This window comes from Erinaceus europaeus, chromosome 8 (assembly GCF_950295315.1).
Source record: "Erinaceus europaeus chromosome 8, mEriEur2.1, whole genome shotgun sequence".
Classification (NCBI taxonomy): Eukaryota; Metazoa; Chordata; class Mammalia; order Eulipotyphla; family Erinaceidae; genus Erinaceus; species Erinaceus europaeus.
Genome location: NC_080169.1, coordinates 23,718,223 through 23,741,434, shown reverse-complemented (window position 1 = coordinate 23,741,434; position 23,212 = coordinate 23,718,223). Strand labels below are relative to the sequence as shown.

Genomic DNA, 23,212 nt, shown 5'->3' with positions numbered 1-23,212 from the left:
TGCCATTCAAATTCTAGGGGGCCTTTTTCTTCCCCCTTGCCTTCCGGACCTCTTCTATCAAATCTTTCAGATACTGGATTTCCTTAGCCAGAGAATCAGCCCGCTCTTTCAGAGCCTCGTTCTTCTTTTCTAGTTCTTTACACTCGCCTGTCAGGGCTTCTAGTGCCAGTTTCTTTGTGCTCTTCGTTTTCAGCTCTCCTTATACCTTCTAGAGCTGAATCGTGACGAGTATCGAGGTACCTCTATACTTCCAGTATAGAAATAGAAACAAAGTGTAATGATTTATAATGTTAAGACTTAGTATCAATATACTAAGCAGGGAGGCGATTAAGCACTAGAGTGTGTGCCTACATTACTGAAGCCCAGGGTTTTAGTCCTGGTACTCCATTAAAAATGAATTCATAAATAGTTTTGAACTATGTTTTGACTTAGACAGTAAGAAACATCTCTTGGCCAAAAAGTTTAGAATGACAGCTTATGAAATTATTTCCTATTGGTAATTCTAAAAGAGGTACGTTTCATCCTGCAGTTCTGGGGAACAGAGGTTTCACTGGAGCCTCACTAGCTAGGGCTTTATGTCCGAGTATTCCATCCGACTGGATGTGCGTCAGTTTCCTCATGTGTGAAGTGATAGTAGGATAGCTCACTAGGATAGCTCACTCAGTACATGTGGCTCTTTACGTATGGGAAATCTAAAAGTCAGTCTTATGTTTCTTATACTTACCTACTTCATCTAAGCCATGAATAATAAAGCAATAATTACAAATTAGGTCTGTTAAAATATTAATAAAAGGGGACTTGGGCGGTGGCACATCGGGTTAAGTGCACATGGCGCAAAGCACAAGGACCGGCGCCAGTTCGAGCCACCGGCTCCCTACCTGCAGGGGAGTCCCTTCACAAGCGGTGAAGCAGGTCTGCCAGTCTTTCTTTCCCCCCTCTATCTTCCCCATCTCTCTCCATTTTTCTCTGTCCTATCCAATAACAACGACATCAATAACCACAGCAATGTTAAACAACAAGGGCAACAAAAGGGAAAATAAATATAAAAAATTTTTTAAAGTCTCTGCTTCCATTATTTACTTTAATGGTTAATTAAAAATATACTTATCGGGGAGTCGGGCTGTAGCGTAGCGGGTTAAGCGCAGGTGGCGCAAAGCACAAGGACCGGCATAAGGATCCCGGTTCGAACCCGGCTCCCCACCTGCAGGGGAGTCGCTTCACAGGTGGAGAAGCAGGTCTGCAGGTGTCTATCTTTCTCTCCCCCTCTCTGTCTTCCCCTCCTCTCTCCATTTCTCTCTGTCCTATCCAACAACGACAACAACAATAATAGCTACAACAATAAAAAACAAGGACAACAAAAGGGAATAAATAAATAAAATAAATATTAAAAAAAATATATATATATATATATATATATATATATATATATATATATATATATATACTTATCTGCCACCTAGGAAGTGGGGTTCTAGATAGTTTGACTCACAAACATGAGATTTCGAGTCTGATCCCTGACATTGCAAGTATCAGTCATAATCTGGTCCCCCCTCTCTCTCATGAGTAAATCAATCAATCTTTAAAAAATACCTATCTCTTCAGGAAGATACATTTATACTGAAGGAGCAACTTCGTAAAGCAGAGGAACAGGTTCAGGCAACTCGACAAGAAGCAGTCTTCCTGGCTAAAGAACTTAGTGATGCTGTGAATGTCCGAGATAAAACAATGGCTGACCTACATACTGCACGCGTGGAAAACGAGAAAGTGAGAAAACAGCTAGCTGATGCCATGGCAGAACTTAAACTCAGTGCTGTGAAAAAGGACCAGGTAAGGCAGGTTTAGATTGAATTTGCATTTTAACAGGAAATCCACTGTGTGTTCATGGAAGAAAATGAATTAACGTAGAAATAAGCTGACCGATTCTTGATCATAAAATTCCATAAGTCCATTTATTTAGTTTAGTTTTTATATCCTCCTGTATTGAAATTAACGTGTGCTTTGAGAAAAACTTCTGTAAGCAAATCCTTAGTCCTTAAACAAATTCTTAGTGGTTAATAAAGGCTCGGCTCTGGTATTGTTAACTGAACTTTATTGTCACACATACATTGCTTTGTTTGGAATACCTGTTATTAACCTTTGACACAGTATTGTATATCTGGATACAGAGACCTAGTGCATGTACAGTTTCACTGCTCCAGGCTCCTTTTCTTTCAGGCAGACACAGAAGGAGAAACAACACAGCACAAGAGCTTCCCTCAGTGCCATAGCACTTTGCATGTGGTAGTGGGGTTTGAAGTCGTCAGGCACATGGCAAGGCATGCACCCTACATAGTGAGCTATTTCTTAGGCTCAGTTGTCTTGTTTTTTTTACTGGATTTGTCTGAGTCCTAAGCTAAGTGGATTTGTTAGAATAGCTAATGTGACTATGTATAAAAAGTTCAAAACTAATAAAAACTTAAAAACAGAAAGACAAAGGTAAAAATAAAGTCTTAATTTTACTACTTCATTATGAGATAGGGCATTTTTTAATCTTTTCATTAGAGGAAGTATTTATTTCTTTCTTAGGAAAAGACCGACACACTAGAGCAGGAACTGAGAAGAGAAGTTGAAGATTTGAAGCTTCGCCTTCAGATGGCCGCAGATCATTATAAAGAAAAATTCAAGGAATGTCAGAGGCTCCAAAAACAAATAAATAAACTTTCAGACCAGTCAGTGAGTATCACTGAATTTACCTATAGCAAAATTTTCCATTATTAACATTAAAAAATTATTTTTATTCTTTTTAAATATCTTGTTTTGGATGGAGATAAGAAATCAAGAGGGGGGGCCAGGTGGTGGTGCACCAGGTTAAGCACGTACATTATAGTGCACAAGGTCCCGGGTTCAAGCCCCTGGTCCCCATTTGCAGGGGGAAAGCTTCACAAGTGGTGAAGCAAGGCTGCAGGTGTCTCTGTCTTTTCCCCTCTCTTTCCCTCTTCTCTCGATTTCTCTGTATCAAATAAATAAGAAAGAAAGAAATCAAGAGGGAAGGAAGAGATAGAGACAACTATAGCATTGCTCTATCACTCATGAAGCTTCCCCCTTGCAGGTAGGGACCAGGAGCTTGAACCCAGGTCCTTGTATATGGTAATGTGGACTCAACCAGGTGTGCCCCTACCCAACTCCCTTTGTCAGTGTTTTAAAAAAATGAACTTATTATAATTGAAATATCAGACTTATGGGGATATAATTTATCTCTTCTCAATTTGAAGTAATTGATTTTATACTATGATGATCTGAAGTGACCACCCCATTGAGTTCACAAGGTCTTAGGTGGTTTGTCTATTGTCATAAATTAGAAATAGTTAAAAATGTTGTCTGATTGTTTTGTATTCCTTTTGAGAATGGGGTAAAAACAGACTTCATAAAAGCAAATAAATGATTTTGATGTGTGTTTTAATTACTCTTTTTGGTGGGACCCTCCACTGGGGCTGCATGCCTTGTGATTCTGTTGCTCCCAAGTTGTTTTGTTTTTGTTTTTTTTCAAATTGGAATGGGGAAGAAAAAGAAGTAATAGTATTCCTTCCCTTGCATGGTGCTCCCATGTAGTGGCCAGAGACTAGTACCTTATACGTGATAAAATGTGCACTCTTACCACGAGAGCTATCTCCCAGCTCCTAATGTGGTTCTTTAAATATAAGGTTTTCTATTTTATGGAGTCCTAAAAGTAGAGAAAAAAATTTTTTTGCCTTTTAAATTTTATTTAATGAGAGAATTACAGAGAAAAAGACACACAGAAATACTGCTTCTTAACTCTGGCTTCTGGTAGTGCTGGGAATTGAACTTGGTACCTTGGAGCCTTAGACATGAAATGGCTCTTGTAGAGCCAATATCTTGTTTCCCCAGCCCTAAAGAAACTCTTATTTTGCTGCTTAAGGTTGAATCCAAAGCCTCATGTCTGTAAGACATGCACCATACCAGGTTAAATCCCCTGTCCTAGATACACACCTAAAACCTGAAACTAAAGACTCAGTTCTTCTATTAGTAACTTGTTTTGATGATGTGTTAAGACAATGTAAATAAAGGTGTTTTTTTTTTTCTCTGAAGTATTTAGGTCAGTTAGTAAAAAAATGTGTGTAACTTCCATCTTTGTTAGCTATTAAGTAATAGCTTTGTGGACTTTTCAGAATTTGATTATTATTTATATAATTACTGAAGGAAGGAAGTATAATTCATTCAGTGACATATGTAACAAATTATTGGTTTGAATAGGCCAATAACAATAATGTCACAAAGAAAATGGGGAGTCAGCAGAAAGTGAATGATGCCACAGTCAGCACAGACCCTGCTCCTGCTGCGTCTCCTACAGATGTCAGCTCCCCAGCGGCTGCAGGTAAGATTTATTTATTTATTTATTGCCACCAGTGTTATCACTGGGGCTCACTGCCTGTTTGGTGAGTCCACTGCTTCTGGTGACTCCCCTCCTTTCCTTTTTTTTTTTTTTCTTCCTGTTTATTTCTTTGTATGTTTCGATAAAGGCAGAGACATTGAGAAGGGGGAGTGGGGGAGAGAGGGGAAGAGAGATGCCTTTAGGACTGCTTCAGTGCTCATGAAGTTTCCTCTACAGGTGAGGAACCTAGGTCCTTACGCATGGTAGTGAGCACTCTCTGTGGCCCCAACGACCTTTTAGATGTCTAGTATAAAGCTCTCTACCTTGAAACTGCTTTTCTCTAACTGTCAGAGCTTTAGGTGAAGTTAACAAAAGTTCATATGAGTAAGACAGGGAAAGGAGTAGGGATCTAAAAGTAAGATAAAGTGAATATACATAAAGTGAGCATGAACTAGTTTCTCTTGAGAATGTTGATGAGCTAATATATAAAAGCTCAGCTGCAGATATTGAATTGTTTATCTCCCAAAAGATTGATGGGATTTTTAAGTATTTATGATGTAGCTATCGTATAATTCTGTTAAGGGATAAATATATAAACCCAGCTTATATTCTCCCTTCCCCACTTCTTTGGCTACTTTGGATCAAAGGGTACTGTCATCATTACTGTACTTATAGATAAGTGGCTAAGTTAAGTTTTTATGAGTCTGTTAATTTTTAGATCAGATTAAAGAGATACAATGAATGCATGACCAGTGTAACAGTTTGAATTAGCTGTAGGTTTTCCCTTATAGTGGTTTTAGCCTTCACAATTAGATAATAATGGAATTAAGCACTAAGGTATATTGTGTAGTATTTGGATCAGTGATATCTAAGAATATTTTTTTTATTATCTTTATTTACTATAGAGACAGCCAGAAATTGAGAGGGAAGAGGGGAGGGAAGACAGAGAAACACCTGCAATATTGCTTCACCACTTGGAAAGCTTTCCCCCTGCAGGTGGGGACCAGGGACTCAAGCCCAGGCCCTTGCACAGTATAACATGTACACTCAACCAGGTGCACCACCACCAGGCCCCAATCATTGATATTTGATATCAGTGTATACATTTTACAAATTTCTTAAGTGAGTCAATTTTGTTCAGATGTTACACAGCAGGACCCATTCATCTCAATGGGTCTTTCGTAGTATATAGAATGGCACTACAGTGTATTTATTAATACTGACTGAATAACAATTAAGGGATAGGAAAATGATTTAAAATGTTTTCTCCAAGACTTGATTTACTTTACTGATTTTATAGATAAAAGAGAACTTTAAAAAAATTTTTCTTTATTTATTGAATAGAGACAGCCAGAAATTGAGAGGTAATGGGGAGAGCTGCCAACACTGCTTTACCACTCGTAAAGCTTTCCCCCTGCAGGTGGGGACCAGGGACTCAAACCCAAGCCCTTGCACAGTGTAATATGTATACTAAATCAAAGTGCACCACTATTGTCTCCAAAAGAGGACTATTATGAGGTATTTCAGAGCTATTTTTAACAAAACAATAACAACAAAATTAAAATAATGATTCTTTTATTATTGATGCAACCTTTCTTCTGATATTTTAAGAATTCTTAACTTATGGGGCCAGATGGTAGCACATCCAGATGAACACACTCATTACTATAAGCAAGGACTGGGCTCCAAGCCACTGGCACCCCTCAGTGGGGGAGAGCTTCACAAGTGATGAAACAGTGCTGTAGGTATCTCTCTCTCTTCCTCTCTGCCTCTCCCTCTCCTTTCAACTACTCTCTGTCCTATCAAAAACAAAATAAAAGAAAATATTTCTCAGTTTATATTATCCTTTGTTTATTTAGCGTATGAACATTTTAATTTAATTTGTTGTTTGTGGTATTTGGATTAAGCCCAGGACTTCCAAGGGATGTACTCTATCATTGAACTGTAACCATAGCCCTACATAAAATTTTCACAAATAGATGTTTCTTTTTAAAGTTTATTTATTTTTTATTATTTGATAGAGACAGAAATTGAGAGGAGTGGAGGAGATAGGGAAGAGACAGAGAAACACCTGCAGCCCTACTTCAAGGGCTTCACCTACACCTGCAGGTGGAGACCAGGGACTTGAACTTGGGTCTTTACACACTGTAATGTGTGTGCTTAGCCAGATGCATCACCATCTGGCCCCCAGATATTTCTATTCTGTATACTGCCATTAAAATGTTTTGATTGGAAGACAGTATGTTTGATTGGAAGACATATTGGAAGACAATATGAAGTAATTTTTAATAATCTTGTTTTCCATCTTGTTATAGTTGAAACAGATTTTGAGATAACAAAGGAGCAGGTGTGTGAAATGACCAAAGAAATTGCTGACAAAACAGAAAAGTACAATGAATGTAGACAACTGTTGCAGGTAAGCTAGTTCTTGTAAGAAATAGTTACCAAGTATATAATGGCTTTGCTTACTTTCGTTGTTCCGATTGACTCATAACCCAGGTTTTCTTTTTAACCTTATATACGGATGTTTAGTTTCACTGTTGAAATGATGAGAAGTGGGTATTCTCAGTATTTGGTACTATATGTGTGTACCTGATAGGCCCAAGTGTATGTAAAATAATGATCACTAGGTTTGTATTTTCTGTTCAACTGATGTTCTTGTTTTGAGAATAGAAAGTGATTGAGATTGTATGTTATTGTCTACCTTATTACAAAGATATGTGAAAATATTTAAACTTCATAAAAAGGGAGAACTCTTCTTATATTTACTATAGTAATCATATATATATTTTTACATCTTAAAGTGACCAGATTTGTAAAGTGGGGGGAAAGGGCATATTAAGTATAGCAACTTAATGTCTTTGTTACTTGTTTTAGTTATTTTAAACTGCATTATTTCTTATATTAATTCCATCTTGCAATGTTTCTGCCTTGGTAGCATTCACTTCTGGAGGGGAGTTGAAGGTGGAATGCTTAAAAGACAAGGGAATATATACTCTTATCTACTTTATATATAAGGGGAAGTATGGTGATGTCTGGGGTTTTTTGTGTGTATGTATGCTTTTCTGTGTAGAAAGCAGGGAGAAATTTTTTAGAGCTGTGGAAAGAGGTTCACAACTTAGCTCAGTGTTGCTATAGTAACTTAAAACTGTCTTATGTCTTCTAAGTAATATTAATGAAATGTAATCTTTAATCATTCTTTAAGCAGAATATTTTATTGCTTTGGCATATCTTCCTGTAGATTGGTTGACTGGAATAGTTTTACAATTTTTTATTTTAACTTTTTTTAATATTTATTTTATTTATTTATTCCGTTTTGTTGCCCTTGTTATTTTATTGTTGTAGTTATTGTTGTTGTGATTGATGTCGTCATTCTTAGATAGGACAGAGAGAAATGGAGAGAGGAGGGGAAGACAGAGAGGGGGAGGAAAAAAAAGACAGACACCTGCAGACCTGCTTCACCGCCTGTGAAGCGACTCCCCTGCAGGTGGGGAGCCAGGGCCTTGAACCGGGATCCTTACGCCAGCCCTTGTGCTTTGCGCCACCTGCGTTTAACCCGCTGCACTACTGCCCAACTCCCTATTTTAACATTTTTAAATCTTTTATTTTCTTTTATTGGATAGAGACAAAAATTGAAAGGGGGAAGGGAAGGCAATTTTTTTTTATGTTAACACTTCAGAAATTTATCATTTTGATTAGGATGAGAAAGCATCCTAAAAACTGTAAACTACTTTTAGTACATGTGCTACTGAAAGGAGTACTAGAACACTTGCTGCTTTCAAAGTAATTTATGGTGGAGTAAATTTTATTATATATGAAACAATTTTAAATGACTATAATTGAAAGGAAAGTAACATATTTCTTTAAGTTAGAAAATTGAGATGTGGGGGCCTAGATGGTAGTGCAGTGGGTTAAGCACACATGGCACAAAGCGCAAGACTGGTATAAAGATCCCAGATTCAGCCCCCAGCTCCCCATCTGCAGAGGGGTTGTTTCACAAGCGGTGAAGCAGGTCTACAGGTGTCTATCTTTTTCTCCTCCTCCCTGTCTTCCCCTCTTCTCTCAATTTCTCTCTGTCCTATCCAACAATAATGACAACAAGAACAGTAATAATAGCAATAACCAATAAACAACAAGGGCAACAAAAAGGGAAAAAATATCCTCCAGGAGCAGAGGAGCCCTAGCAATAATCCTGGAGGGGGAAAAAAAAAAAAGATGCATTTTAAACTCAGTTGAAGCAATTGGAATTCAATCAAGAATTGAAATAAACTCTATATACTTTTAGCCCATAGTTTCTGACGTATGTATTTGTTAAACTATGAGCACATGTCATGTTCTAATGTCTGACTCCTGGTTTCTTTGTAACCCATCTGTCCTTTCCTTATCTGAAACAAACTGTTCATTGGCTTTGCCTTGCCACTATAGAGTAACCATTTGATTGATTGTACAGTTTCCATAAATGGTACATAGCATGGACTTTTTAAAATTTCTTTTAACATAATTCTTTTGAGATTTTCCATACTATTGCTTATGTTGGCAGTTTGGTCCTTCTTATTTCAAGAGTTCAAATTTGTAAATTTCTAAAATTATGTCTTTATTGAACTGTATGTCTGTCTTTATTCTGGTGTATGTTCTCTCTTTGACATATGAGTGATGATTACTTTCTTTGACTTTTAATTCCATCAATGGTTGGTTTTTTTGAAAAGTCAAAGTTTAATTTTGATGGAAGTACAAGTTAATCAATTTATTATTTTATCTTTTATGTTTTTTATATTTTGGGGAACATTTCCCTGTCTAAACCAATTTGTAATGATTTTCTCTTATAGAAAAATTAATAGTCTTAAGGTTTTGCATGTAGACGAATTTATTTTTGTATATGGTGTGAGGCATGTTTTGTGTGAATAGATAGTTGATTCACTATTAACAAGACTATTTCTCCATTATATTTTTTAAAACATAATTTTAAGCCTTTACTTTGGACAAAACCTTTTAAATGGAAGTGGCCTATTTATCTTCTAACAATGATTTTATAGCTCCATCTTTTTGATATTCTGCTTTTAGAACAGTGAATAAAGAGTCACCTATAATGAAATTCCAGAGTTTCCTTTATCACTGTCTGGAAATAAATGTATTATAAATACAACTTTTAGTATCTCCTTTTGCTAAAGTAATATGTACTTATAGTGAAATCTTTGGCATTGTAATAATAAAGAATACAGATGATAAAAATAAAAAAGTATACACTTAATATGCTGTAATCCCTAGAGGTAAGAACTGTTATTATTATTTTTTTTTTCCAGTTGCCAACAGTGTTATTGCTAGGGCTCAGAGCCAGCATTAAAAATCTACTGCTTCCTGTGGTCCTTTTTTTTTCTTTTTTTTTTTTTTCTTTCTTCTTTATTTGGTAAGGCAGAGAGAGATTAAGAAATGGAATGACAAAGAGACAGCTGCTTTAGTGCTTGTGAAGCAGCATGTCCCATTCTCCCCCCCCCCCCACCTCGCTGGTAGGGACCTGGGCCTTGAACCCTGGTCCTTGAGCATGGTATTGTGTGTGCTCAACTGGGTGCACCACTGTTAGGCCCTTGGAACTGTTAATTTCTCTTCTTCCTCCTTTTAATGTAACAATACATAGACATAATGGAACAGCTTTTAAAGTAAAAATCAGGTTATACTATATATTGTTTTTGTAACATTCTAGTTTTTTATGTATCTTGACATTTTTCCTTGTCAGTAGATATGTCTACCTTTTTTAAAAACAGAAATACATATTATTCCATTGTCTTGCTATAAGATGAATTAGGGAGGCTTCCATTGGTAGATGTTTGTGTATATTCAATTTTTGTACCACTATAATAGCACTCTGATATTTTGGTAATTATACTAATTTTATTTAGGATGAGAAAACAAAATGCAGTAAATACGCTGATGAACTTGCAAAGATGGAGCTGAAATGGAAAGAACAAGTGAAAATTGCTGAAAATATAAAATTGGAACTATCTGAAGTACAAGATAACTGCAGGGTAAGTTTAATAGTTAGATAATTTGAGGTGTAGTACTTCATACTTTAATCATTTTCCCCCCAGAAAAGAGGCCTCTCACATGTACAGTTTCAGTAATATCCTCAGACCATTAGAGAAAAAAACAGGATTTTTTTTTTTCCTTCATTAAGATGTAATGATATACATGCAATTTTGGTAGCAAAGACCAGGGTGTTCTAAAATTATTCAACTTAGCTGTCTCATAACACATATAGTGAGCGACCTTTTCTTTCTTTTTTTTTTTTTTTTGCCCCCAGGGTTATTGCTGGGGCTCAGTGCCTACACTACGAATCCACTGCTCCTGGAGGCCATTTTTCCCCTTTTGTTGTCCTTTTTTATCGTTTTTGTTGTTATCATTGTTATTGCTGTTGTTGGATAGGACAGAGAGAAATTGAGAGATGGGGAAGACGGGTTGAGAAAGAATAAGATACCTGCAGACCTGCTTCACCGCTTGTGAAGCGACCCCCTGCAGGTGGGGAACCGGGGGCTTGAACTGGGATCCTTACACTGGTCTTTGCGCTTTGCACCACATGTGCTTAAGTGGCTGTGCTACCACCTGGCCCCTATATAGCGACATTCTTAAAGATACCAAGATTTAATGTTTTCTTTGGAGCTGGGCTCTAGTGCATGTATGATATCACAATTTCCAGGCTATTTTTTTATTCAGATTAAGAGACAGAGATGGAGATATGCCACAGAACTAGAGCTTCTCCTCTTATTCATGACAGTCCTATGTAGGGGCTTGACGATGGGTCATATCCAAGTTATTACATCTCAAGGGCTATGTTAGCTATCATGTGGGTTGTGTACAATGTGAGGCACATTGCGATTCACACAAAACTTATAATAGTGATTGATTGTTATGGGTATATAGTGATAGTTATAACTTACATTTTACAGTACTAGGTAGTCATTTTTAAACCCTTAGGAAACAATATCTTATTGTTTATTATCATTAATAATAAAAGACCATTGACTTTACTTAAAAATTAACCTACAACATTATAGGTTTCAGATGTATAGTTTCTCAGCTCAGCAACCACCTCCTACTACTAAATGTCTATAATAACTGTCCACCAACAACCAACCAGTCAACCCCTACTTCCAGTTTTACCTTCCTGAACATTGAGAGTAAAGAAGATATTTAAGGCTATGCAGCTGATAAAAAAAAGTATCTGGCTTTTTGCTAAATGCTTTTCCCCCCTCACTTTATGCTGTTCAGACATACCTGCTGGTTCTAGTGAACCACTTAGAAGTTAGACATTATAGAGAAGCCAGATATTTGAAAGAATTGAGTATATGGAGAAGCAGATAAAGAGGAAAAACAGCACTGTACGCCAGTACAAAAACATTACTATAGGTTTAGAAATCACAAGTGGGCAATCTTGAGTAAAAAGGCTTTAGTGTTTGTGATGGACTTAACTAGACTTAAAGTTAGATTGTGATGGTTCCAGAAGGGAATTTGGGTGCTATTAAAGAGACTCTCTCCCCCCAACAGTGGGAGAAAGTTTTTGTGCTATTCATCAGACAGAAAGCTGATGACCAAAATACATAAAGAACTCAACAATCAAAGTCAGATTACCCCTTTGCAAGATGAGGAGAGACATAGGCTGAACAGTCTTCAAATAAAGAGATCCAAATAGGCCAAAAGACATGACAAAGTGCTCAAAGTCAATGAAGAGCAGGTAAATGAAAGTAAAAATGAGGTATCACTTTATACCTGAGAGAATGTCGAAACTTAGACAGTAACACAAAATGTTAAGGGGGGGGTGAGGTGGGAAGGATGGACTCTCCTGCACTGGGGGTAATGTAAATCAATTGATACAGAAAACAGTCTGGAGACTCATCAGAACACTAGAAATGGACTTACCTTATGATCCAGTAATCCCTGTCCTAACGATATACCCAGGGATAACAAAGACACCTTTCTGCAAAGACCTACGCACACCAAATGTGCATAGCAGCACAGCTCAGAAGCAACCCAGATGCTTAATGACAAATGAATGCCTAAGAAAGTTATAATGCATATATACAACAATACTATGCAGCTGTTAAAAATAATGAGGTCATTTTCTTGAAGATGACCTGGGAGAACTTAAAGGTATGTTGAGTGAGACAAGCTAGAAAGAGAAAGACAATACAAAAAGAATCTCACTTATAGGTGGAACTTAAGAATAAAGAATACAGCCTGGCCCTTAAAACATTGTAGGAAGCTTTGGTACTATGGCCTCTTTCACGTCTCTCTCTGTCTCTCTCTCTCTGTCTAAAAATAAATAAAACAAGGTATAGTAAGTAAAAACATAAGTTGAAACTTGGACTGGTGTGGTGTGGTGTGGTGTGGTGTGGTGTGGTGTGGTGTGGTGTGTTGCGTTGCACTGAATCAAAGGACTCTGGAGAAGGAGTGAAGTGGACATTGGATAAATGGGCTTTGGGCTCCTGTTGTGTCTCCCAGACACCAATTAAGAAGAGATGAGAGGTTGTACCATTGTTAGAGACTACACTGTAAACTATGAACCCCCTCCCAATTAAAGAAAAATGAAAACTCAACGATGTTGTTAAAATTCGGAAGGCTCCAGCCGGCCGGGCTAGCTTCACGGGCGGGTAACAGAGACTCGGAGACATACGGCTGGGCAGGGAAGCTGTATTTCTTTATTCAGGAACAACGATTCATAAACTAAACCAAACTAATCACCAAACAGAACTCTGCTGTCTCTTTGCGGCGGCGCAAGCGCTCTCCCTAACTCTGTCCCTCTCCAACTCTGGAACTCTCGAACTCTGTCGGGGTTCCTAGGGGCGGGGCCAAGCAGGCCCGCGAAACTAACAGGACTGATCCAGTTCTCTTGGCGGGGGAGGGCTAGAACAAACCAATGTAAAAGCATACAACACAACGATAATTTTTTTCCCCCTTTGTGAAGGGTGGTGGGTTCTGGTGATGGCTCAGCTGGTAGTGTGTGCTCCTTATTGCCACATATGAAATCCAAGATTGAGTCCTGCTCAGCATCATGGCACCAGAAAAGACATTCTATGGTTGGTGGTGTGTGGTGGTGTCTCTCTACCTTCTGGTTAGAAAAAGCATGGGGGGTAGTGGTGGAAATGATTCCTGAAGCCTTGGGAATTGTACAAATGCAAGGCCCCAGCAACACAAAGAGAGAATATATTTTACAAAGAGGCCCACCGAGCCAGGGAAGGTCTCTTGAAAGTAGTTTGGTAGCACTGAGAGGATGTAAGGTGGGAAGTGCTTTTAAATAAAGGAAAATCAGAATAAAATGATAAAGGTTTACCCCCCACACACACACCTTAGGTAAGCTTACCTCTTTACCTTCCTCTACAACTTGGGTAGGAATATCAGTGTCGAGGAAAACCTACTGGCAAATAGTTAGAATTTTATCAGGAATGCTTATGTTGTACAGATGGACAATGAGTTGTTGGATGAGTGAATGACTAGACAGATGTTTGTGAGTGGAGAAAGGAAGACATCTGACATAATTTCCTATCTTCAGTCACAATAAACGCTGGGATTGATAAAACCAGTTAATAAAAATAGTAAAGAACATTGGGGATATTTTGACCTTGTAATGGAGAAAATTAATATGAAAACAGTTTCAACAGCTATACTGTAAACTATTATCCTTCTAATAAAATGATGTAGAAAAGCATATCTAATCAATTAAGAGATCTGAATTGGGGGGGCAGGGGAGGTGTGGCATGAGAGTTCATGTTTGTGCTTTACTCCTGTGGACATGATAGTTGAAAGCATAGGAGGAAAGGGGTTTTCAAAGGTAATATATTTAGAAAAGCCAAAGGAGAAACTCTGGACGATGTTCATATTTTTTGACTGAGAAGTGGACTTAAAAAAGAATTCACTCCGTTTTACATAAACCAGAAGATTTTTGAGAGTAAAGGAAATTGGTTGATGGCTGCAAGTAGTTTAGAGATGTCAGCAAATTTCTTCTTCTTCTAGCGTTTGCCCTTCTTCCGTAGCCAGTCAACAGCGTCAGGTTGAGCCTGATGTCTGCTTGTTGCTGGCTTTGAAAGTGACTGGGATCCATGTGGATTCAGTCGGCTAGGAAGGATCGTCAGTTTCCCCAATAAATGGGTACTCACGGGATGCACCACAGGAAGGTCGATCCAATGCACCACAATAAGAAACAAGGAAAATCCATGGATGTGGTCAGAGGAATTACTTTGATAAAATTAGTATAAAGTAAATCTTAAAATGCAAGGGAGAGATAATGAAAAGAATTAATGACTTCTTTTTTTATTCAGCTTCAGTTGGCAGAGAAAGACAAAGAAATAAATTATCTAAGTGCACATTTGGAAAATCTCTCCAAGGAGAAGGTATTAATAATGTATTTTACTGGGTTGTTTATCTTTGGTTGTATTTAACGAATTATAAAATGTTCTTTATATAATCTCCTAGTATAATTCCTTTGTCAGATGTACTGAAAATAGTTTTTTCCCCAATCTGGGGCTTGCCTTTAGTCTTTAAAGATACTATCTTTTGAAGAGCAAAAGCTTGTAATTTTGAAGTAACCTAGTTCAGTGCATTTTCTTAATAATTACGTAATTTGGAACAAAAAGTTATAAATCTAGTTTTTCTTTTAATAGACTTGTAGCTTTAGCTCTTTTGTTTAGATTTATGATATCTTTAAAGTTAGTTTTTGTGTCTGGAATAACATTTAGTGAAAATTTATATACAGCTGTCCAGTTTTATGACATCTTATGTTTTAATAGAATGCCACTTTCCTCCATTTAATTATTTCTGCACCTTTTTTAAAAAATGAATTTTTTGTATGAGTATGGGTATTTTTCTCTTTTAATCTTTTTTCACTGATTATATTAGGGGGTCAGCCACCTTAAGGCACACACTTCCAGGAAGTGGCTCAGTAGATAAAACTTTGGGAGCATCAAGTCCCAGTTTTGAGCCCCTGGCAGTGCACTGTACCAGAGTACAGCTCTGGTTGTTTTTCCCTCTCTCCTATCTCTGTCAATAATAAATAAAATCTGGGCAGGGGTAGATAGCATAATGGTCATGCAAAGAGACCCTAATGTCTGAGGCTCCAGAGTCCCAGGTTCAATCCCCTGTACCACCATAAGCCAGGGCTGAGCAGTGCTCTGGCAAAAATAATAATAATAATCAAATAAATAAAATATTTAAAAGGTGTACAAGTCAAGTATGGCTTGTGTCCAGTTTTGTGTAAATAATGTTTTATTAACATATGATCACACCTATTCACATAGGTGTTAGCTCTCACTTCAGAGGCAGATTTATATAGTTGGAAAAGAGACTATGCCTATGAAGTAGAAAATGTAGATTCTCAGATACTTTATAGAAAAGTTTGCCAACTTCATCTGTATGTATGACTGTCCTTAGGCTAAAGTTGTATATTCTATAGTTAAATTTACTCATTCACCTAGTTTTAGTAGATGCCCTAGGATTTTTCTTTTTCTTTCTTTCTTTTTTTTTTTGGATAGATGATCATGTCAACTGTGCATTAAAAATATTACTTCATGGGGCCAGGTGGTGGTGCCCTGATTGAGTGCATATATTACAGTGCACAAGGACCTAGGTTCAAGGCCCAGATTCCCACCTGCAGGGAGGAAGCTTATTAACAAGGGGTGAAATGATACTGCAGGCATGTCTATCTCCTCCTTCCTTCCCAGTTTCTCTCTGTCTCTCACCAAAATAAATAATAAAATGTACAATATAATTTTAAATATGTTATTTATTTATGAGAAAGGAGAGAGAAAGAACCAGACATCACTCTGGCACATGTGCTGCTGGGGAGCGAACTAGGGACCTCATCCTTGAGAGTCCAAGGCTTTATCACTGTGCCACCTCCCAGACCACACTACAGTATTTTTTAAAGGAGAAAATTACTTCTTTTCTAATCAGTACATTTCATTCTTAAACTTGCTTTAATCCACTGCTTAGACTATGCAGTACAATTTCAGAACGGACTGGTATAAATATTCTTGCTTTATTATTGATGTTCAGTAGAATCACTTTTGAGGGGTGATGGGAGGTGGTGTAACCAGTAATGTTTACTGTAGAGCTTTATAGGAGTCTTTCACCAGGTTAGGTCATTCCTTTCATTGAGATTTTTTTTTTGTTTGTTTTTAATCATGAAATATCATTGACTTTTATAAATTGTTTTTACTGTCTTAATGTGTTCATATTTTTTCCTTCAGTCTGTGAGCAAAGCTAATGCTTTGAAAGTATTTGCCTTGTATTAGCATTTCTCTTACTTTTAGATTTAATTTTGATATTTAAAATTTTTCTTAGACATTTCATAACATTCATTTTGTTAGTATTGGATTTTATTTCTTTTCCCACATCTATTGATAGCTAATATGTAAGGGACTCCGAGTGTCCCCTCCGTCAGTTGAATTAAAAGGCACTTTATCAGCCTATACATAACTGTATTTCTGTGTCCTAGAAGTGAATAAATGGAAACTACACTTGGTAACCCTCCAAACTCAAGTATTTAAGCACAGATATACACACATATGTATGTATATATACATATTCTTTAAACGCACTGTTTAATACAAACTTGAAAATACTTTGGGTCTTATATCTATCTGACTTTCTATTTTTGTTACATAAGGGAACATTTATGAGAAATAGAGGGGACACTTAAGAGAAATTAGCTAACCTTTCCAACTATATGGTTTAAACATTTTGGGGAAATAACTTCATCATTATATTTTGACCAATTGTTTAATACTACCTTTATTAGAAAATATTTGATTGGTTTGTTTATTCACTTCTGATTTTGTTAATCTTAGGATCTTCTTATAAGGAGTCTAAAAAATTCTTCAGAAAAGAAAACAGAAGGTCAAAATTTTCAAAGTCCTCAGAAGATGTCAGAGTGTCTGAACACATGCTCAGAGAAAAATGGTCATGTTCCTGTAGTACCAAGTTCGCAACCAGTTCTACAGTATGGCAATCCATATGCAACACAAGAAACAAGAGGTTATTAAAATATATATTTGGGATTACCTGATTATGTATGGAGTATTCTTTGTTTGGAATCATCATGGGATTAGAGAACTTCTGTACAATCCATAGAAATTTTATAACGCTAAGATTTTATTTATTTATTTTATTATTACTTTATCTCAGAGCATTGCGCATTTCTGGCTTAATGGTGTTGCAGAGGACTGAACCTGGGACTTTTAGTAATGCTAAGTTTAAAGTTTAATCCTTACTGCCTTCATTGAGAAATCAGTTGTCTTTGTACATATGACACATAGTACTACCACTACTACTTTTTAAATTTCCACAAGGGTTATTGCTTGGGCTTGATGCCAGCACTACAAGTCCACTTCTCCCAATGGCCACTTTTTCCTTTTTTTTTTTTTTTTTTTTTTTAATTTTTCTCCAATTTTTGATACAACAGAGAGAAATTGAGTAGGGAGGGAGGAGACACCTGTAGGCCTGCTTCATCTCTTGTAAAGTTTCCCCTCTGCAGGTGGGAAGTGGGATGTGGGAGCTCAAACTGGCGTCCTTGCACATAGTAATCTGTGTGGTCATCTGGGTACACCACTGCCTTCTCTCCACAGACTTGGGAAGAGCCTGGCATCTCAGGCATGCAAGCCTGATGAGCTGTAGCTGAGTTCACTTCCCCGTTCGCCCTCTCATCCCAAGTAATTTTTAATAATAAGTATGTGGAGAGCATTGCCCGATACCAACATATGCCAAACCTCAGTAGTTCTTTGATCTCTCTCATAAAAATAAATGTATCTTTAAAAAAAAAAATGGCTTGCATTAAAAACAAAAGACATTTTTTCTGCCTTAAAATGGTTTTATTTTATTCATCATGACAATATGCAGAGATGCTAATTTTAATACCAACTTTCACTCTACACTTCCAAATTTTTTATTTCCAGATGGAGCAGATGGTGCTTTTTACCCTGATGAAATTCAAAGACCACCTGTGAGAGTTACCTCTTGGGGCCTGGAAGACAATGTTGTCTGCAGCCAGCCTGCTCGAAATCTCAGTCGGCCTGATGGTTTAGAAGACCCCGAGGATATTAAAGTAAATTGAATTTCCGTTTTTTGAGCCACTGCCTTTTATTTTTTGACCAAGTACTTAAATATTAATAGTCATGCAACTCAGAAACCATATCCTTTTGGTTATAAATATCTAGGCTGGAAGAAGCAAAGTATTAAATGACAGCATTATACTTCAGTGTGTGTCTTTTCATTTTGACATTTAATTCCTTTTTAACTTTAAAAAAAAATACTTTCATTTTATTTTGGATAGAGAGGGAGAAATTGAGAGGGAAGGGGGTGACAGAGAAAGAGAGACACCTGCAGCGATGTTTTACTGCTCCTGAAACTTTTTCCTTAGGCGGGGACTGGGAGCTTGAACCTGGGCCCTTCCACATCATAAAATGTGTGTGCTCAACCAGATGGGCTACTACCTAGCCCTACACTTCAACTTTAAATCAACTCTATTTTTGCAAAAGAGAGATGTATATGTACCATACTGTTCTTTTTCAGAGAAACACTTTTTTCAGACATCTGCTAGCATTTAATGTTTCTCAGTAACACAGTACTGACAAATGAATTATATAGTTTGTATACCATGTCATTACTGTTTCGTTTTAAGAGATTTTTGTAGCCATTTTAATAAATAGGTTCTTTTATAACAGTTCTTTAGGATTTGTGCATGAAGATGAATTTAAAAGAAATGCTTTGTCGTGCTCTTTGCAAGTACAGTGGTATCATGACCTGTTTCTCATTTAATCTAGTTTGCTGCATTTAATTGCTATTAACCTTTGCAGAAACTGATCAGTGTTCAGACAGGCATGATTTTACCCCTAGTGTTCAGCACCCATAATGGAGAAAAATGTATTTCTACCTTCTGCCTTTTGGCCTTCTATGTCCATTACTGGGAATAATTAGGAAAACTGTCAGAACTTTTGTATCCTATTTAAGGTCTAGAGTATCATCTTACAGGGTTTTTTCACACCTTTACTTCACACTTTGCATATTTAATCTGATCATTCTTGGCACAGATGTTACATGTGACAAGCTATCCTCTTCCATAGTCATCTGCTCCAGTTTAATTACCAAAATGTTCTTTCTGATCCGTGTGCTTTGCCTTCCTGCAGACCCATGAGAAGCCATGTTAAAGTCTTGTGCTCATTTGCTGACATACCTAGATTTGATAATGAGATAGAAGGACTCTGAACAGGCACACGTTGGATAATTGTATTTTGTTGAATATTTTTCACACTAGACTGAAATGAAGTTTTATGTTCATTCAGACCTTTGAAACATTTATTTTTGTCATTACAACAATATAAATCATATGTAAGTGAAGAAGAATTATAGCAAGCAATTTTGATTACTGTTTAGAAAGCAGATTTAAGTTGACCTGTCCTTTTCTCTGGCTCTTGCCCAGCAAGTCCTTACCAGTCACAGGAACCCCAGCTCCTTTGAGTCAGGGTGGAGGTGGCCTACTCTTCCAGCTTACTTTAAGTCATGCAAGTACCGTAACTACTCCTTTCTCAATACATTTGTGAGCTATCAGAGCTCAAGACTTTATGACTCCCTTTCACCTAATAACTGTAGTAACACTGACATCATAATTATGATAATATTGATGGCACAAATCATTTCTGTCCTGAAATGTGTCACTGATGTATTTTATAGTTTTAGATCTAGTATCCAAGGCCAGGGATTTAAGCCAGGACCTCATCTTAAAATCCAACCCTTTATCCATTGTGCCACTTCCTGGCCCTCAATAAGATTTCCCACTTCTGAATTTAAGTTAATTTACCAGAGTTCTGCTAACCAGTTTTTGCTGATGCTGGGGATTGAACCTGGCCCAGATTGCCTTTAATAATTCTAACTAGAATCTTCAGGTGATCGTATGTGCAATTAAGTTTGATTTGTGCTGACCTAAAATTCTTAAGCCCAGGGTCAAGGTTGGATTACCTTTTCTTGTAACCTATGCTCATATATATAAAGATATTTTATTTTAATGAGTAATAGATATATAGAGAAAGAAAGACCAGAGCACTGCTCAGTTCTGCTTTATGGTGGGGCTGGGGATTGAACCTGAGACCACAGAGCCTCAGGCATGAAAGTCTTTTGCATAACCATTATACTGTCTTTCCAGCCCATTTTCATTCCTTTGCTTGAAATTTTTCTTTCCCACTTGGAATGACCTATACCATCTTTTTTCTTTCTCTTTATCTCTGAATATTTAATACTTACATAGCCTATTCATGTGTAGCCTTCTTCCAGCTTTTTTTTTTTTTAAGATTAATTTTATTTTCTATGAGAGATACCTGGAGAGTTTTAACATGAGAGAGAGAGCTAGTGAAAGGGAGAGAGAGGAACCAGAGCACCCTTCAGTCCATGCAGTACCAGGTATCAAACCAGAAGCTGTAGGCAAGCCCAGAATTCCTTCTTTAAAAAATTTCCCCATTATTTTCTTCAACAAAATTATATAGTGCCATTTGTTCATTTTCATTCTTTTATATGTAGTTATTCCAGCAGTTTCAGTGTTTCAGACCAGTGCTGCTGTGAGCACTGTATCTGACTAGAATAATGTGACACAATCAAAATTTACTATATTCCCTTTTTTTTAAAAAAAAAATATATATTTACTTATTTCCTTTTGTTGCCCTTGTTGTTGTTGGGTAGGACAGAGAGAAATGGAGAGAGGAGGGGAAGACAGACAGGGGGAGAGAAAGATAGACACCTGCAGACCTACTTCACCACTTGTGAAGCGACTCCCCTGCAGGTGGGGAGCTGGGGGCTCGAACCGGGATCCTTATGCTGGTCCTTGTACTTTGCGCCACCTGCACTTAACCCACTGCGCTACCGCCTGACTTTCTATGTCCCCCATTTTTATGATTAGTAGATTCAACTGCTACAGCATAAAATTTAAATGTTGTTTGCATTTTAGTTACTTGAGAACTTTAAAAATTTTGAAATACATAACATACTCCCATTTGGTTTCTGTCCTTTGTTTTTTGACCAGTTATATAGTGCTGGAATCTACATATAAATTAAACCTTTTTTTCCCCCCATTCTGTGGATATTTAAAAAAAATAATAAAAAGCCTCTTACCCTACTTACCTAAAATTTCAGGAAGGGATAATTGCCAGAAAATAATAGTTAAGTTACTACCTCAGCCTACCCTCCAAAAACCCTTCAGTTTGTGGTAGTCATTTAACTAACACTGTAGCAACGATAGGTCTGGAAAAAGTGACCAGTGTATGCAAGCATGGGAGTCCAAGTTGTTTTCTTCTACATTCAAACTCACGTTTATATATTTTAGGAGTATTTCTTGATAGTTTGTTAAAAAAATAATGTTGAATTTTATTTCTCACAACAGGACTTTGAGGCCTTAGTTTATTAATTCTTTACTTCAACTTAGTTTTCCAGTTGTATGCCTAAAGAAATATGCAAACTCATACATTTTCCTGCTAGTTTTCCTCTTTTTTTTTTTTTATTGCAGTGTATTGTGAAGTATAACTAAATTGTCAGAGAAGATAACAACCTTTTTCTTGAAAGTCAACAGTTATTAAATGAGAGTAGTGGGCAATGTAGTCTTCAGCTTTTTATGAAAGTGGTCACCCTGGTGTATGGAAGGATACAATGATGAGATTCCTGACATACAGTCAGTAGTTTCACAGAAGATACCACTTTTTATTTTAAGAAGGTGATCTGTAGTGAAATACTCTATATATTTATTTTTGAACAAGTTTTCATGTAAAAATTTGAGAAAAGGAGAAGTGATCTTTATCTTCTTTATACTGTACTAGGTTGGATTCTGGAAATTGTATATTAGTTTCACTTTTCTCAAAAGTCACCAAATAATTTTTTGTCTAGGAAAATGAGAATGTAGACACTGTTCCTGATCCTCCAGGTCAGCATTTACGTGGTCACGGAGCAGGCTTTTGCTTTGATTCCAGGTAATTTCTCTTCCCTTTGTATGATTTACTTTTTATTTATTTAAAAAAAAATTTTTGTGTATTTATTTATTTTCCCTTTTGTTGCCCTTGGTTTTTATTGTTGTTGTAGTTATTATTGTTATTATTTATGTCGTTAGATAGGACAGAGAGAAATGGAGAGAGGGGGAGAGAGATAGACACCTGCAGACCTGCTTCACCGCTTGTGAATGGACTCCCCTGCAGGTGGGGAGCCAGGGCTCGAACTGGGATCCTTACACCTGTCTTTGCGCTTTGCACCACCTGCACTTAACTCGCTGCACTACCACCCAACTTCCCCTTTGTACGATTTATTAAGTGTGATCCCTAAAACTTGCTAGAAATGTTAAGAATCAGGACCCACCCCACATTAGACCTTGTGAACCTGAAGCTTTAGGTTTGTGGCCCAACACTGCTTTAAGATAGACTTAGTTCTGATGAACTCCTTTGAAAACCAACACCACAGACCCTTGGCTGTTAAACTAAATGAATACAATTAAGAAGTTATATGTCCATCTCTCTAGTTTTACAAACTTTTTTTTTTTTTTTGGCTAAAATTTCTTACCACTTTATATAGTGACTATATTTGGAGAACTTTAATGCAAAAAGTTTTTATCAATCTAAATATATAAGTAAATTTAGAGGTTTTATAAATGGTTTACACAACTATCAATAGCAAACACTGCAGTTCAGAAAAAGGTTTCTGGAGTAACCGAAAGCTTTCAAGGTAAGTTTACGCTTAGTACTCTGTGCACTTAACCTGGTGCACTCGGCCCCTCAAGGGAAGTTGAATATGAATATCAGCTTAACCAGATAATTGTATCCTGACAGTTATTGCTGTTGG

General features: G+C 37.0%; 1 protein-coding gene across 3 annotated transcripts in view; it reads left to right on the top strand.

Annotated features, from left to right (window-relative positions):
- TAX1BP1 (Tax1 binding protein 1) overlaps nucleotides 1-23,212 on the top strand; it is a 50,244-nt gene that overhangs the window by 25,153 nt on the left and 1,879 nt on the right. For 2 of the 3 annotated variants that reach the window (XM_016187499.2, XM_016187500.2), the window contains exons 9-17: nucleotides 1,603-1,827; nucleotides 2,566-2,712; nucleotides 4,252-4,372; nucleotides 6,685-6,785; nucleotides 10,264-10,389; nucleotides 14,674-14,745; nucleotides 17,200-17,386; nucleotides 18,304-18,452; nucleotides 22,271-22,353. In XM_016187499.2, the coding sequence (XP_016042985.2) occupies nucleotides 1,603-1,827; nucleotides 2,566-2,712; nucleotides 4,252-4,372; nucleotides 6,685-6,785; nucleotides 10,264-10,389; nucleotides 14,674-14,745; nucleotides 17,200-17,386; nucleotides 18,304-18,452; nucleotides 22,271-22,353 (1,211 nt within the window). The remainder of the gene's footprint in view (nucleotides 1-1,602; nucleotides 1,828-2,565; nucleotides 2,713-4,251; nucleotides 4,373-6,684; nucleotides 6,786-10,263; nucleotides 10,390-14,673; nucleotides 14,746-17,199; nucleotides 17,387-18,303; nucleotides 18,453-22,270; nucleotides 22,354-23,212) is intronic. The other variant, XM_060196046.1, reaches the window with a different exon arrangement.